The sequence below is a fragment of the Rhinolophus sinicus genome, chromosome 2 (assembly GCF_057876585.1).
Source record: "Rhinolophus sinicus isolate RSI-liver-muscle chromosome 2, RSI-T2T, whole genome shotgun sequence".
NCBI classification, from domain to species: Eukaryota; Metazoa; Chordata; class Mammalia; order Chiroptera; family Rhinolophidae; genus Rhinolophus; species Rhinolophus sinicus.
In genome coordinates, this window is record NC_142502.1 from 124,950,956 (window position 1) to 124,969,063 (window position 18,108).

At 41.9% G+C, this 18,108-nt stretch overlaps 1 protein-coding gene across 5 annotated transcripts in view; it reads left to right on the forward strand.

The window, feature by feature from the left end:
• The window catches only part of LIMS1 (LIM zinc finger domain containing 1), a 154,321-nt gene that overhangs the window by 39,979 nt on the left and 96,234 nt on the right, over window positions 1–18,108 (forward strand). The window contains exon 1 of one of the 5 annotated variants that reach the window (XM_074332323.2): window positions 10,677–10,815. The exons of 3 other annotated variants lie outside the window; for them this stretch is intronic. In XM_074332323.2, coding sequence (XP_074188424.1) covers window positions 10,694–10,815 — 122 coding nt within the window. In that variant the 5' untranslated portion in view covers window positions 10,677–10,693. Of the gene's footprint in view, window positions 1–10,676; window positions 10,816–18,108 lie in introns of those variants that run through there. One more of the 5 variants, XM_019715013.3, reaches the window with a different exon arrangement.

Below are 18,108 nucleotides of genomic sequence, written 5' to 3' on the forward strand. Positions count from 1 at the left end.
ATAATGACATGTATCCATCATTATGGTATCATACAAATTCTTTTCACTGCCCTAAAAAGTCCTTTGTGCTCCACCTACTCATCCCTTCTCCCTACCCCCACCTTGCTGATTTTTATGTGGACATTTGTTGACCCCAAGAAAGAATGTACCTGCTAAGAAGGACTGCCTGTGGTTAATGAGACCTAAATATAATCAGAGTCTCGCAGCCATTGTTTAGGGGGCCTCTCACACATAACTGCATGTCAGGGTAAAGCCGCAGACTGAGCTGCCAAGCTGCCTGCACTATGTTCATGCCCTCTTAACTGACCTTTATAAAGAAGCTCCTGGTATTGTATTTCGACCAATGGGACTGAGAACTACCCTGTCCAATCGGAGCTGGGCAGCTATAGCTTCATTTGAATCTTTGCTGACTAATCAGAGTAGCCATGATGCCGGTCGGAATGTGTGATTCTAACCAATCAGGACAGTGCTATTTGCACCAATCAAACCGTGCAGATTTGGAGACCTTATTTGCATAAAAATGTATCAATCAGGGATGGGGGAACTTCTCTATATAAGCCACTCCTTTGTCTTTGATGGAGCACACTTTCAGCTGCATTTCCCCAGCTGGAGCTGTAACACTTGAGCTGTTTCACTTGAATAAAGTCTCCCTTTACCACATTCCAAACTGGGGACTCCTGTTGGCATTGGATTAGTGGCAGAGACCTTCAGTTGACATATTTAAAAATTCAGGTAAGTGTGCTTCCAAATTTGGTAGGGGATGCTCTTATTATTTTTGGGATATGTATTTTTACCTGCTATAGTAACAGTCCCTTGGTAATCAGCCCTAACACCTGTTAAAACAAAAAGCTTAACTTCCACAGCTGAAAGCCTTTATAAAACAAAGGGTTTAGTGAGTCATATGCTAGTTAGGACCTGCTAAGAGAACCAGGACCTGGGGCATAAAGTCTAAACCCCCAGCAGCAGTGCCAGGTGGAGAAGGCAACATGTCCCTCAGCCTGGAGTTGACAAGCTCTTTTATACATTATGTTTTGGGAAAGAAAGATGTAAGTTGTTTGGAAAGAATTTACCTTGACTACAGATTGGGGGGCAGGATAAGGTGAAGCAGGGGCCGTTCTATGATAGGAGCACAGTCTGTAAGGAAGAACTATTTACTCCTTTTTTTCGGTTACATGCAACAGTCCTGAAAGTTCATGCTGATGCAGGATGTGGTGGCAACTAGTGGTTTGCTAATAGATGCCTAGAAGTTGATTCAAAGCTCTGACATACATTCAGGAATGTGAGCAGTCTTTTGTTAATTGGCTCACAGCTATTGATTGGTTAATTATTCCCATTTCTGTATCACTCTTTGGCCGCTGTAATTTAATTTAGACCATCTCAGAATTTTCCTCTTGTGGTAGTTGGAGTTATCAATCATATAAATAACCCCCCACTGTTTTTCCCCTCACTCGTGTGTCTTATCATTTGTAACTTCCCCTTCAAGGTCAGAGGAAGGGGGGTGGGATTTTTAAACCTGGAGTAGTATATTTTTTGATACTTTTGGAAACATATGCTTTTTAGAATGTGAACTAACTATTCTTCAAACAATGAACAGAAGTCAGCAAGCTTGGTGTTGATGGCTGTGTGGTACCTAAAACCCAGTCCTCCCCAAATGAGCTTGAAATAGTGAATAGTTTTGCTGTCCTTAGGTCCACAGAGCCCATACTTAGCAGACACCGACAGTTACTTCTTGTTTCAAGTTACGTTAGCCATCCAGATGTTCAGGGCTCTTCCTTTTTCTTCAGAAACATTTCTCATTGAGATTTGTCCAGGGGCCCTTTTGCTCTGATGTCGTGCTCCAGTTCTTTTTCCTTCCTTCAGATTTTACGTCTGACAACATTTTGTTGTAGTCAGCCTGTTGGACTGAATAGGTCTAGACTGAATACTGCCTTGCAGAGGTGGTTTTAGCTGCAGCCCTTCTTTTTTCATCTTCGTTTTAGGCACTGTTTCTTTTTCTCTTTAAAGAATTTTATGTTTTGATTTGTAATGACTATTCCAGAAATCAGTCTTGAGTCATCAGGGTTGTTTAGTCTTTCTTTGGTGTATTTGTGTGTGTGAGTGTGGTATTTTGTATTTGGATAAGGTAAAACATAGCATTCTTTGTTCTGTAGCCAAAACCAAATGAGGTTGCCAACAGAACAGAAAAAAGTAGCACGATAGTGCAAACAGGCACATGTGCTCAATGCCTGCATCAGGAAACAAAGTTACCTGAGGTAGGATTTGAAGTTCTTCTTGGCAGGTGAGATGTCACATGAGCAGAAGGCTTGGGAGCTGGGGAAAGGTCTGGTGGTAACATCGGTGTCAGTCTTACAGCAGTGACAGGATTATTATCAATTGGTTTTCTCTAATCATTGTACTTCTGTTTTGTATAAGGTGTTAGGATTTATGTACATGAACAAGAGGTACCAGTTACCAGGTTTTCTTCACCCTGTTTTATTGACCCTGTAAGGGGGTGGGAGAAGTCAGTACCAGTTGTAGTTCAATTTAACAAGTTTATTTTTTTTGTAATTGGAGAATATTGGGGAACTATGTGTTTTTCCAGGACTCATCAGTTGTCCTTCAATTTGGTTGTGGAGGGCACAGCTCAGCTCCAAGCCCAGTCGCCATTTTTTTTCAGTCTTAGTTGCAGTGAGTGCAGCCCACCATCCCACGTGGGAATTGAACTGGCAACCTTATTGTTGAGAGCTTGCGCTCTAACCAACTGAGCCATCTGGCTGCCTCAGCGGCAGCTCGTTGTCTTCAATCTAGTTGTGGAGGGCACAGCTCACTGGCCCATGGGGGAATCGAATCGGCAACCCTGTTATTCAGAGCTTGTGCTCTAACCAACTGAGTCATCCGGCCGCCCCTTAACAAGTATTTTTAAAGTGCCTTTGACAATTGAGTCTTACACCTTACACTGCAGTGGTTGAAAAGGTAAGGGACAAAGCTCCTGGTCTCAGAAGTTATACTCAAGTAGGGAGCAGCAAAAAATCCCATGCTACATGGCAGCATATGGTAAATATCCTAAAAAGAGATAGAGAGGAGTGATACAGTACTCACAGGACAGGGAGGGCTCCCTCAGGGGTTTATGACTACCTCAAACAAGGACACTTATCTGTTACTGCTTCACGTTTCCTGACACTGTTTGATCTGGACTCATCTGTCGAAATTCCTTGAAGATGGATTGGAAACTGGGAACACAGTATGATCTTTCAGAGCTATCAGTGCCCTAAGCATATCGTTTTATAACCAGTGGCCCTTACTTGTCTCCCCACTGAACCATAAGCTCATTAAAAGCTGTAAAACTGTCTTATTCCTGTTCCCTGAGACCTAGCACAGTGCCTGACTGATCTGGTGCTTTTTCAAGTTACTCCTTTCCTTGATAATGTCCTTTTCCTTCTCTTCTGCTTTGTGAGCACGCCAATACAGACTTCAGTTACCTACTCTGTAAAGCCTTTCCTGCTGCTGCTTTAACCTATAGCTCTTAGTAAACACTACCTCTCCTATTCCACAGAATATTTCTGTGCTTTGTGTGTATCTCCCAGTCTAGGAAGGTACTCCTGGGCAGGGGCCATGTCTTACTCATCTTTTGTGCCTACAGCAGTCAAAGTTACATGATAGTCACTGGCTACATATTTACTGAAATGAAAATGAAGGGAAGTTTTTAATTTATAGGTGTGTGTTTGTGTCGTGCGGGAGACCCTGCTCGCTGCGCCATTTGTCCTGCGGGAGACCCTGCTCGCTGCGCCATTTGTCGTGCGGGGCGGCCTGCGGGGTCTCTGGTCCCGCTCCCCACACAAGAACGCAGGATATGGTGAGGCCAAAAAGGAACACCCACGGAGCCATAGGTATGGGAGTCATACCACTATGGTCTCACTGGAGGCTGGGCCCACCGGACGTGTGACCTGCCGTCCGCCTTTCTGCCAACCGACCAACGACTCTCCTCCACTCTCCTCCACTCTCCTCCACTCTCCTCTTTCGCTCTCTTCGGCTCTGCTCGGCTCCTCGGCAGTCCTCGGCTCTCCTTCGTAGCCATAGCAGTTATACCAGCGGCCAATCGGCTAACCGGCCACAGCCGACGGCCAATCAGCCACAGCCGACGGCCATCCACCACCCGAGCCAGCACCCTTCCACGTGAGGCCGAGAGCCTGTAAACTACTGTCTGGGGCTCTGTCCCCACACTTTGCCTCTCACCCCTGCTTTAGTGGTACAAAGTGGGTAATAATAAGTTAACACTTGCGTTGGCTCAAAAATTAATTTTTACTAACTGTTTTACCCCTTTATATTCTCAATAAATGTCAATTTCTCTATATTATAGTACTTTGTTTTTTAAATAAGAGAGAAAGGTGCTTCAGATGTTTTTAAACGACTGTTTTATGTTTCTGGGAACTTACAAAGTATTTTGGTGCAGCACTGAAAAAATGAAAATCTATTTTTTCTGGAAAACAAAATCTTGTTCATCTCTTCTTTCCTCTTACCAAGTGACTGTTGAATGAGCTCATGAGATTATATGTTATGATACTATAGTGAAATATGTAATAAAATTACCAGTTACTATTACAGTTAGTCATCAGCAATTTCTAATTATGACTCATTTCATCTTCCTTCTTCTATTAAATTATTTTTTTATCACAGCACATGCATTGCACTTGGGAATGTAAAAACTTGTTTCATATATTTCTAACCCATATATCCAATCCTATTTTTTATACTCCCTTTAAATGGAAGCACTTTTATTTTGAAATAATTTTCAAATGTTAGACTTAACAGTATAATTTGGTGGTGTTATAAGATTTTGACCATATGGAGTATGAAATATCTATGCTTTCCTCTACCCCTATTCTCAGAGATTCCCTTAATTAACAGGTTAATGCTTTAGTTGAACTCTTAAAATCATTTCAGCTGTCATAAATATGAAAACTGTTTGTTTTAGCCCATGTTACATAAATAATTATTTAATCTAGCTCTCAAGAAAAATGATGACGTAGGGAAGTCCTTTCTATAAGAATAAATTCAATCTTAAATTCGGGTTAGCACCCTGGATTCATTATGCCGTGTCACCTTTGGTATGCATTTGTGGGATTTTGTAGATGAATTAGTGTTAAAATAAAATGAATTTAACATTGACTGTTCAGGGACTCATGGTTCCCAAGGAATATGTTTATTCCTAAACTTCTGTTACTCTTCCCTCATTACTAATTTGAATTGTTGAAGTGGACTTCTAATTTTCTAGTTTGTTCATTTGTTTGAGACATATTTATGAGAGTCTGCTGTCTGCCAGGTGTGTGGTTAGGTGTGGGAGATCTCTGAATAAGAATTAGCACGTACAGTAAACTTCCATTTGGGGTAAGACTAATGAGGAATTAGGCACATACAGTTCAGGATGTTAAGCTTTATTTTAGGGGTACCAGACCCTCTTGGTGCATCAGTGACCAGTTTGAGGGACGTTGGGAAAATTTCCCAAAGGAAGTGACATCTAGACTGAATCTCACCTGGTAAATGGGAAACATCCTGAGGTGACATTCTAGGAAGGAAGAGCAGAAGGTACAAAGGCCACGAAGGAAGAGAAAGGAGGATGCTGAGATGTGTAGGTGGGTCCCCGCGGCTGGCTGAGAACGTGGCAGCTGGGGGGTGGGCCCCGGCAGGGCTGGGTGGGAGCAGCAGCAGCCGGTAGGAAGGGGCTTCTTGTCAGGCTCAGACCGTTCTTTCTGCTACTCAGGTTTCCTTGGTTACACATAACAGGAATTGACTCTGGCAAACATAAACTAAAAAGGAATGTACTGGAAAGATAGTAGGGTGGCTCCCAGAACTGAAGAACGGGCTTAATGTCCCGGTCTCTGAGAGGACAAACAACTAGAGCAACTCCTGGCATCATAGCAGAACTTGCGGAATTTCTCTGTAGGGTAAGACCATTAGCTGACTTGTTCCACCTGCAGAATATTAGTCTGTACAGTAGTCCCCCTTATCTGCGGGGGATATGTTCCAAGACACCCCCACCCCCTGCCAATGAATGCCTGAAACCGCAGATAGTACCGAACCATATATATACATATATATGTACATGGCTGTAATAAAGTTTAATTTATGAATTAGGCTCGGCAAGAGATGAACCATAGTAAAATAGAACAATTATAACAATATACTGTAATAAAAGTTATGTGATTGTGATATTTCGTCTCTCTTCTCACGTCTTTCTGATAACTAATCTGATAACTGAGACAGCCTATGATAAAGTTAAATTTATGAATTAGGCTCAATAAGAGGTAAACGATAATAAAATGGAACAATGATAACAATATACTGTAATAAAAGGTATGTGATTGTGGTCTTTCTGTCTCTTCTCTCCTCTCTCTGATAACTTTCTGTCTCCTCTCTGATAACGGAGTGACTAACGGGCAGGTAGCATAAACAGCATGGATACGCTGTGCGAAGAATGACTCACATCCTGAGCTGGACAGAGTGGGATGGTGCGCTATTTCATCCCTGTACTCAGAATGGTGTGCAATTTAAAACTTACAAATTATTTCTGGAATTTTCCATTTAATATTGTCTGACCATAGTTGACCATGAGTAATTGAAGATAGGAAAAGCGAAATCATGGGTAAGGGGGGACTGCAACTCAGATTTCTAGTTTTCGAGAAATAGAATCTGATTAGTTCAGGTCCAGTGCCTAAACGAAGACTGGTCATGCTGGCTGGGGATGGGGACACTATGTCTAGTCAGTCTGTTACGTGATCAGGTGAGCTGGGTCTGAAACAGAGAGGAAGGAGGTGTGTGTACTGCCCAGAAGGCAGTGTTGCGATGGCTCTGGAAGGGGGTGGGTTGGGGACAGTGATCAGGAAAGAGTGGAAGGTCAGAGGCCCGTTAGAAGGCTGTCGCATTAATCCAATGCGAGGTGACGGTGCTACAAGCAGGGACTGTCCACAAGAATAGAAAGAAGTGAATAGACTCAGAGGTTTAAAGGGCAGAAAAGAAGGGACTTGGCATTTGGACATTGGGTGGTTTGAGAGGATGTTTCCTGAGTTAGGGATGATTCCCACGTTGCTGGCTTTAGCCACTGGGTGAATGGTGGTGCCTTTTGTGGAGAAGAGTTAGTTTCAGGAGAGGAATAGGGCTTTCATGTAGTTTTGAAGTGTTGACTTGGCATACCTAAGCACACCCTGTTTAAATGAATGCTTAGTTAGGTATGAACAGCTGTTCCCCTATAAATTAGTTCTGGGGTTCCCACTCTGCCATCAGGGCCCTCTCACTCTGACATAGCGTATGTATAGAGATGAATATGATGATCCTGTTGGGTTATAAATGTGTTCCATATTTGGGACCTAAGGAGAGTATACAAAGATGGAAAAATCTGGTAACACTTGACAGACTGGGCAAATCACGTTGGGTGAAACTACCCCAGAGTGTTTAAAAGGCCAGAGAGGAAAGACATGCAAGGGCATTGAACAGGTTATAAAATAGGTCTGTGTCCATTAAGAGAGTATTCTATGGAAAACATTTATCCCGATTTTCTTTATGTTTGTGTGAGACTTATAAAGGAAAAAAGAAGCATGGCAACAGATGGATGAAAAAGGCTGGGTCTTTTACCAGTGCACCAATCTGTAGCTGGCAATAATTCGGAACTGTAGCTCCATCTGCTGGAGAGAAGCAAACCCACTCTTGCACAGTTTATGAATGAAAGTGACCCTCTCTCCATAATCTTAGTGAGCCAACCAATATTTATATGCCGGGTAGCAGCACCTTGCCAGGCGCTAGGGTAGCAGCATGAAAAACTAAATACATTCCCTTCTCCCATCGTACTTAGCTCTTGAGAGGCTTTTTGCTTTGAAGGAAGACTTCAGTTTAGCTAGTGTGCTTTTGCATTCTAAGTTCCATTCTTAGACTTCTTTTTGGGTGACTTTTAAAAAGTCATGTAACCTCTCTCTGAGCATCATTTTCTTATCTGTAAGAGAAGGACAGTGCCTCTCCTGCCGGCTCAGTTACCGTCATTAAATACCGAGTGTGTACGCTGGGCATAGGCGCAAGGGGCATGCGGTGAGTAGGAATCTAGCTCCTACCTGCAAGGAGATTAGAAAAAGAAACTCCTGCAATAGAAGTGAGGCCTCATGGGAGCCCCAAGGAGGAGTGCTGAATCCAGACAGGGGAAGGGCTAGGACAGGTTGTTTGAAAACCTGATGCTTCGCCTCAGTTGTACAAGGATGTTAGAGTTAGTGAAGGGAACATGGGGTAAGATAGTCCAGGCTGAGGAATCAGTATAAGCAGCAGCATTGAGATGAGGGCCCGCATTGTGTGTGTGTGTGTGTGTGTGTGTCGCTGCTGGGTTGCATAAAGCAAGTGGCAGGGAGTATCCAGAGACGAGGATTTGGGGAAATAGATGGGCCAGGTGATGTAGGGTTTGTGTGCTTCCTGAAGGGGCTTTGTGCTCAATGCAGCGGGAGCCACTGGAGAGTTGAAGCAAGTTCCTTAGACACCAGGTTCCTTAGAGAGATCACTTGCCGACTGGGTCTCGTGGATTTGTTTGCCGGGGAGGGACCAGGCTGGTGGGAGGTCACCTGGTTAGGAGGCTGCAGCAGCTGAAGAAGTGAGTAATCCTGAGGCCTGGGACTGTGGCCGAGCCAACAATGAGAGTGACGGGGGACAGATGGACAAATTGGAAAACTACTTAAGAGTTAAAATGAGAAATGGATGCTTTGAAGATAAGAAGGTAAATATGACCAGGAGATTTCTAGCTCTTGGTTGGATAATGTCCATACCTGAGAAAGGGCATATCAAGAGGAAGAGCCAGATTGGCGGGGGAGAGGGGAATGAATGGTTTTATAGTCATCTTGAGTTTGAGCTGTCTGTTAGAAGGGTGTCTCCGTGGAAACAGCCAACAGACAATTTGCTGTATGACTGAAGTTCAAGAGAAAGGTCTGGCTGGTGTTGTGTTGCTAACACAGAGGAAGTAGTGGAGTCATGAGAGGTGATGAAATCATCAGGGAGAATGTGCGCAATGAGACAAGTGGGGAGTCAGGCCAGAATTAGGGGGGCTGCCATCCCGAAAAGGCAGGCAGAGGGAGAGGGTCCTGCAGAGGAGAATGACTGGATGAGAACAGAGATTCCAGGGCAATGGTCTGGAAACTGCGGGAATGGAATTGAAAATTTCCAGGGGAGCGTTCATTGTTTATAAATTCCAAATGTAAGCTAAAGCTCAAAAATTGCCTTCTGGATTTCTTCTTTAAGAGATGATTTGACCTTAATAAGAGATGTTTCCAGACCGCAGTGGGTTGAAGAGTAAATGGGAAGTGAGGCTGCACTTAGAAAAATTTGTCTGAAGAGAGGAGGAGGGGAGCGAGACAGTAGCTACAGGGACATACAGACTTCTCCTGGTCACCCTACCAGTGTGTACCCCGCTTTGTCTGTCATAATATGCTGTTTATTTCCTTCACAGTGCATGGTGATCAATAAAGAATTGGGGCACAAAAAAAGTCCAATGTTTCTCTCTTCTTGGTTTTAATTGCAATAACATAAGTTACTTTCTTAGAGAGAATTTTAGCTCAGAAGACTTCCGTTCTATTTTCTTTCTCCCAGGGGAGACCGTGGCTGCTTTCCAGGGTTTATATCTGTGTGGGGGGGGCTGTTCCTGGTGGGAATGGGGTGAGGGGGCTGCTTCTCACCACAAACAGCCTTTGCACGTCCCACTTCCTTCTACGTTCCACTCCCACCTCCCAAAAGAAAGGCAATAAATCAAAGCCAGAAAAATGTTCTGGCTGGAATTGGACACCATTGAGTATTGTGTGAGAAAAGCAGTTCTGATGGTTGGTTTTAGAGTAACATGAAGGTGACGCCTGTGTGGTGTGCTCCCCACACGCCCGCCGGCTGTGCTGCGTAGACCCTGCATTTCAGAACTTTGTCTGCCTCTAGCTTGCCTTAGGTGAGCTGTTTTACTGCTTCATGAGTCGGTGCAAGGAACCTTCATTCATGAAACAGGAAGGCTGCGTGAATTGCTCCGGGTTCCTGCATCATCTCAACTAAAGATCCCTATATTATTCTCCTGTGGAAACGTGGCCCCGAGGAGGCCTGGGAGGGGACTCGGGTGAATGTGTGAGGCCTCAGCAGCATGGGCCCTGCTCCTTCTCTGCATGGGGTTGTCAAGGATCAGACCTGGGACAGAAGGGACTGTTGACACCGCTCAGCCAGACAGAACTTGACTGGCCTGTCTCTACATTGGGCTGTGCCAGCAGGAAGATAAAGACGGGCTGCTGGACAGCCAAGTGGTAACGCACACGGAGGAGACTTAGAAGCTGTTAATTCAAACGTGTAGGTCTCGTCAAGATCCAGAAGGGTGGAGGCTGTCCACTTATGAAAGTTCACCTCTGTCTATGCTGATCGGTTATTCATTTTTCTAAGTATTTTTCTGCACATTCCAAATGCTTTCAATAAACTTTCAATAAATTGGATGAATTTTTAACTTAGTCAAGTATATAAAACAACTCAACAGGATATGAGTTATGACATTTAGGGGTGTTGTCCTGTTGCTTGAGAACTGTGGGGTTATCGTGTAACACCAGGTCACATGATTCGACTGAATGCAGGAAAAAAAAAAACCTCAGCTTGGTTTCATTGGCTTAAATATAGTTCAAGGCAACAGATACAGTTAAGATGAGGAAGTACTACTATACAGTATAGGAAGCAGATGCTTTTAAAGATAATTCACTGTGATGTGAAACTGGTTTCCCAAGCCCTGATAAATGAGTGGAAACAAGAGCTAAAGTACCAGAAAGGAGTTAAGAGGAAGGGAGCGTGGAGGCACATCAGGTAAAGTGCTTGGAATACCAGCTTGCTTTTTGCAGAGGTGGGGCTGTGTGTGCCAAGTGATTATGATGGAGGAGTGGAAGCTTGAGAAAAGTTAGAGAGAAGAAGTGGATGTGACGGCCTAGACCAGCCAAACACAGGAGATTGTATTTCAGGTTTGTTTTCCTTATGGTCTATCTCAGTTTTTTAAAGCAAATCTAAAAGAGGCCTGTCTAAACTTGCATATACAATAACAGAAAGCGTCTTGGGTAAGTTGTATTAATAGTAGCTTCTAGCCATATCCATTAATTTTTTTTTCTCCTCCCTGCTTCAGAGGGTAATGGTTGTGGGTCTTACTTTGTGTGGGTGTATATTTAATTATTGAATACATGTAAAAGCAAGTTCATCTTTTATTAGTTACAAAGTAAAAGTGGGTGAGGAAGGGAGGCTATACTCTTATGTTTGCAAGAAAACATTAACAACCTTGATAATGTTAAGTGTCATAAAGTTTATGGTCCTGTAGAGACTTATACTATAAAAGACCATGGTAATGCTTTTTGCCATTTCATTATATTAAATACTTGTAACCAAAATTCTGCCTAGGGTCTTAAAAAAAGTGTTTAACACTAAAGTTAGTGAACTTTTGTCTTGCCATGGTGGGAAAAAAGCAGCTACAACTAGTTGAGGAGTTTCTCTTATCAATCTACATAACTCCGTTTAAAAACCAGCAGGCTATTTTTAAAGGAGCTTGTTGCACCAAATCTACATTTGTAAAGCATTTATTAAGAAGTGATTATTCACGCCCAAAAAATCTTGTGTCTTACACATGATCTGCCTAACATAGTTAATTTCCTTAGGTGTTTAATGTATTTATGAAAACCTTATAGTTAATCTCCAAGTACATGATAACCTTGAGAGACTATACCTGTGATCTAGAATGGGCTGATATATCAGGGAGTCTCTTACATATATTACGTATTTTTATATGCGTTTCATGTATATAAACATAATCCTGAAATATGGAATAGTTATAGTGATTACTGTGTTTCCCTGAAAATAAGACTGGGTCTGATATTAATTTTGGCTCCAAAAGATGCACTAGGGCTCATGTTCAGGGGATGTCATCCTGAAAAATCATGCTAGGGCTTATTTACCGGTTAGGTCTTATTTTCGGGGAAACATGGTAGGAGAAGTTTTTTTCCAGGGACAAGAAAGAAAAAGTTGAAAAGAAGATGATCACTTTAATTTGCTCTTTCAGATTACTAAAAAGGGTACATACTGTAGTTTGCAAACAACAAGGCGATGTGCATGGTACATAAAATAAAAAATGAATAAAATACTCTGGATACACATACACAGTTAGTGCTATTAAAAAAATTCACACAACTAACCACACATAATCAGACCAGCATGAATGCTGTCAAGTTTTGGGGGATAACCAAAGGGAGGAGTGACCTATAATTCTAAAGGATAGCACCATTTAGTTGGTGGTTTTTGAGTTGGACTTTGAAGCATTAGTATCCTTCAACATTTGAAAAATGATGGGAAAGAGTATTTCAGGCAGTATTGGCGACAGCTTGAGCAAAGGTTTGTGGGTCAGTTTTACTTCTCTGTGCAGGTCCTCCATTGCCTTTCCATCGCATCTGGAATAAAACCTGGTCTGCAGGGCGTGCTTCGTCTGTGCCCTGCCCTTAGGCCCTCCGTCTTTCAGATGCCAGGTCTTTCCTGCCCTTTCCCAAGACTGGAGTGTCGGTGAAGCTGGGGCTTTGTCTTCATTGCTCGCTTCTGTATGACCAGAGCCCCGAGCACCAAGTGCTCAATAAATGAGAGTTGAATGAATGCAAGAAATTCCAGAAGGCATCTAATGTGCTATAGGACGTAAGATGTGTTTGAGGGATGAGAGTGATGGGGGGTACACGTGGAGTACTGGTCTTGGACACAGTAAAAACTTTTGGGGCGATTTTGCAGTGAAGTGATAGCAGTAAAATAGAGGACGGACTGGGCAGACCAGACAGAGTGGAGATGCGGTACCATATAAGGTTGTGTCAGCATCCTTCATTCAGGTGGCTTTTGACTTGCTGGCTCCACGCTGAGCACTTTGCTGGGTTCTGAGGATACAGAGATGACTGAGAAATGGTTCTAGTTGGTGGGACCAGATGTGTGAACGTCCTGCAGTTGAGGTCTCGGCAAAGTGACGTGGTGACAGCTTGAACCTGGGCTTTGTCAGAGAGGTAGGGAAGAGTCCTAAGTCTCATTGACAACTTCTTGATGTCAACAGCTCTGAGAGTTCCCAGAGAAAAAAACATAAGGCCATGAAGGGGACTTTAATTGTATGTCAACTATATGTCAATAAATTCGTAAAAAAATTTTTTTAGTTTTATTTCTTTTTAATGTAGAGGCCTTACAGTGAATTTGAACTGGGTCTTGCCCAAAAGTTCTTACCAACATATTGATTAATCCATTTATTTTCAGAAGAAAAATGTGCATAGGAGCAGTGCTCCTGTAATTGCCTGTACACTGGGTCACATTTTAGCTCCCAGTTAGTGCGGCACTTCTGGGACATATGAGATGTTGATTGATGTCTTGCCAAGTGATTGACTGAATTAAATGAGGTGATGTATAGGAAAGTATTTTATGTACCAGATATTGCTACAAATATATGATGGTATTGTTGAGACTGGGAGGTATGGGGGGGTAGATACTCTTAACACCCCAGATGAGAGTTTGGGATAGGATATATAGAGAACACGAAGAATTGAAAAATACATTTTACCAAATATTCTGGGTGGGAAGAGAGAAGAGGCAGATATTCTCTTAGCAATATATTCATAGAGCTTAAAAACTATGCTAAAATGAAATTTCTTTGCTACTGCACAGATGTTTATTTGCAGCCTAGAAAAGTGTTTAAAAACCTGATTCTTTGGGTTTAGCTGTTCATGGTTTTTCTTGTCACTAATTGGACAGTTTCAGACCTACCAGGAGAATCTGCCTTTCTCACTTATTCACTGAGCCTGTTTATCTCTGAAACACTTTGGTATAGTTGAAAGACCATGGGTTTTAGAACTGCCAGCCTTGGGGTTCAAATCTTCTGCCACTTGTATGATTCTGAAAAATTGACAATCTGAGTCCAGATTCCTCATCTGTAAATGGCAGTAATACCTAGTCCGTGAGTAGTGAGGATTAACTGACATAATGTATGTGAAAAGATCTTAGCTTGATATTTGGTGGGATTTAGGTGGTCAACAAATGTTACCGCCCCTCCCCATTTTTTTTATTGTGGTAAAATACATATACTATAAAATTTGCCATTTTAACCATCTTAAGTATAAAATTCATTGACATTAATTACATTCACAATGTTGTACCACCATCACCAATATCTATTTCTAAAACTTCATCACCCCACCCATTCAGCATTAACTCCCCGTTCTGTCCTCCCAAGCCCTGAAAACTTCTAATCCACTTTCTGTCTCTGTGAATTTGCCTCTTCTATGTGTTTCATATAAGTACAATCATACAACATATGATCTGCTGTGTGTGTCTGGCTTCTTCTTAGAGTTTCATCCACATTGTAGAATGTATCAGAACTTCTTTCCTTTTTATGGACCAATATTATTTCATTGTATGGATGTAGCACATTCTGTTTATCCATTCATTTGTTGAAGGATACTTGGGTTGTTTCCACCTTTTGGCTATTGTGAATAATGCTTCTATGAACATAAATGTAAAAGTATCCATTTTGAGTGCCTGCTTTCAATTCTTTGGAGTGTGTACCTGGAAGTGGAATTGCTGAGTCATGTGGTAATTATGTGTGTAACTTTTTGAGGGTCAGTTTCCAAACAGATGGCGGAACCTCTCTGAAGCCACCCACAGCCTGACTACTGCTGCAAAGACCTTCTTCTCTTGCATTTTCTGTTTTCTTTCTTAAATCATCTCCCCATTCTCTGACCTTTTCTTACCACGAATGCTTTCCCTTTCTCTTTCCCTTTCCCCCTTCGATTCTGTCACATCCTCCATCTTCTTTAAAGGGATGGTAAGGAGGAAATCTGGCAGGAGTTGGTCCTTCTTCTCCGTTCCCCAGCCCCACCGTTTACACTTAGGCAGTAGCAGTGAGCAGTGGATAACAATCCTACGGAGAAAATGAGCAGCAGCCAGAATTTTGAAGCTAATTTTAATGATTTGCTAAAACATGGGCCAGGAGAGGAGAAATGAGAAAATATGGCAGACAAGTGGTAGGAATAGATAATGCAGCTGTGGGGAAGGGGATAGATTTTGCCTAGAAAGCTCCCCACACACCCCTGCCCTGTAAGGGTGAATTCTGTGGAAGTAATTAGAGTGAAGAGGAAGGAAAAAAAGAGAATTGGAATCTAGACTTTCCATGACTAAGCCCAAGATGACTAAATCAGCTATTGAACGTGTCCACAGGATTTCCAAGGTCTTAAAAGAAAGGGAAGCTTACTGAGAATGCACTTCTTGTTGCTAAGTGCTAAAATGTTTTCCTTCTATTTTTTAGTCCTCTCCAGTGGTTTCAAAGCAGAGCCTCTACCTTTGTTGTTTTAGGGTGAGTCTCACTACCTTTCACTTAGACCTATGCTGTCCAATTTGATAGCCATTAGCCACATGTAGCAACTTGAAATGTGGTTCATCCAAATTGGGATGTGATTTAAGTGTAAAATACAGGATTTTGTAATGTGAGGGGGTTTCCTAAGATGCCCGTTATAGATGAAGAATCTAACCTGTCCGTGAAGAAGTTTGCCCTGGCTGGTAAGAGGGAGAGCCAGGAGTCTAGCGCAGGCTGCCACTCCCCTTGCTGCTTGGTTAGAAATAAAGCATTCAAGGATTCCTTTTCCCCTAAGTTTGGACAGGGTCTGCCTCCTCCTCAAAATGCTTTCTGGGCTGCATTTCTTTATTCAGTAAACAGAGCTTATTACATTATCTAGAGTGGTGCTATCCAATAAATGTATCATGTGAGGCACATCGCATGTGTAGTTTAAAATTTCTAGTGGCCATATACAAAAAGAAACATGAAATTAATTTTAATAGTATATTTTATTTAATTCCATGTGCCAAACTGTTATCATGTCCAAACTATACACATATCATGTAATAATACTAAAAATTTATTGGAGGTATTGTACATGTTTTGTGAACCAAATCTTTGAAATCCTGTGTGTATTTTACAGTTAAGTCACATCTCAATTTGGATTAGCCACCTTTCAAGTTGCTACATGTGGCTAATGGCTATCAAATTGCACAGTATACATCTAAGAGAAAGGTAGCAAGACTCATCCTAAAACGTCAAAGGTAGAGGCTCTGCTTTGAAGCCACTGGAGAAATTACGGTGGGAGAAGAGCAGCTTCACCTAAGATGGAAAACTCTGTGGAAGAAAGGTACCATACATAAAAGGCAGGACTGCTCTTTAAAAGAAAGTAAGGGGGCCGGCCCCGTGGCTCAGGCGGTTAGAGCTCCATGCTCCTAACTCCGAAGGCTGCCGGTTTGATTCCCACATGGGCCAGGGGGCTCTCAACCACAAGGTTGCCAGTTCGATTCCTTGAGTCCCTCAAGGGATGGTGGGCTGCGCCCCCTGCAACTAGCAACGACAACTGGACCTGGAGTTGAGCTGCGCCCTCCACAACTAAGATTGAAAGGACAATAACTTGACTTGGGGAAAAAAAAAAGTAAAAAGACATTACCATATCGTCTGAGGACATTATTGACTAAAGGGCCATTTATGGAAAACAGTAAAGTCATACTGACCTTTATCACCACCACCAGTAGTGACCACAGGAAAATGTGTGGTGACTGCTAGATGCTAAACCATATTTGGGTGGGATGACATATCTTGGCAAATCTAACCATTAAGAAAGGAAACCACATATATATATTCCATTGCCAAAGAATCTTCTCCCAAATGCCTAATCTCTTTACAGATGGGGAGTTGTAATGTCGCTTGAGGAAATAACCATGAACAAACTACCTTATATGGGAATTTCCGCAGATTTCAAAATCTACGCAGAGCAAGATAAATGATAGTTTCAGACTTCTACTCCAGCAACACAAATTATGTAACAGTGTTCTTGGAATTCCCCCTTCATTCTTTTCCTACCTGTGATTCTGCCTGTTTTGTTGTCTTTGTCCCACTTAACCTGCGTCTGTCAGTCTTTTCCTCTTATACTTAGTTTTTTTGTTTGTTTTTTTGTAGTAAGCTATATACGTACTAGGAAATAGTACACCTGGATTCTGCTCTTGGCTCTCTTACATGTGGGATTTGAATTCTGTTTCTTCATCTGAAAAATGAAAAGGATTAGAATCCTTTATAAAGGATTTAGGTTGTCATTTTACAGTTTTGGAGCCTTTTTTTTTAATCGTGGTGAAATACAAGTGTATAGTTCATTGGCTTAAATACATTCACATTGCCAGAACTCTTTTTGTCTTGCAAAACTGAAACTGCGCCCATTAAACTATTAACTTTCCATCTCTCTCTTCCCAGCCCCTGGAAACCACCATTCTACTTTCTGTCTCTATAGATTTGACTCCTCTAGGTACATTATGTAAGTGGAATCACACAGTATTAATCTTTTTGTGACTGGCTTATTTCACTTAGTGTAATGTCTTTAAGGTTCATCCGTGTTGTAGCAGGTGTCAGAATTTTCTTCCTTCTTAAGACTGAATAATCCATTAGTGTGTATATACCACATTTTGTTTATTCATTTATTGGTGGATCCTTGGGTTGCTTTCACCTTTTGGCCATCATGAATACTGCTGTAAACAGGGATGTGCAAATATTTCTTGCTATTTTCAATTCTTTTAGATACATACCCAGAAGTACAATTCTTGGTCATATGGTAACTCTATTTTTTATTTTTTTGAGCACTGCCATACTGTTTTCCATAGTGACTGCACCATTTTATGTTCCCACTAACAGTGCAGAAAGGTTCCAGTTTTCTCTGCATCCCCAACATTTGTTCTGTTCTTGTTTTTATAACCATCCTAATGGGTATGAAGTGGCATCTCATTGTGGTTTTGATTTGCATTTCTCTGATGGTTTAGTGATGTTGAACATCTTTTCATGTGCTCGTTGACTATTTGTATATCGCATTTGGAGAAGAGTCTATTCAAGTCCTTTGCCCATTTTTCAGTCTGATTGGGTATTTTGTTTTTGTTGAGTTGTATGGGGTTTTTTATAGATTGTGGTTATTAATTCCTTGTCGTATATATGATTTGCAAATACTTTCTCCCATTCCTTGGCTTGTCTTTTAGCTCTGTTGATTGTGTCCTTTCATGCACAAAAGTTTTTCATCTTGATGTACATCTCAT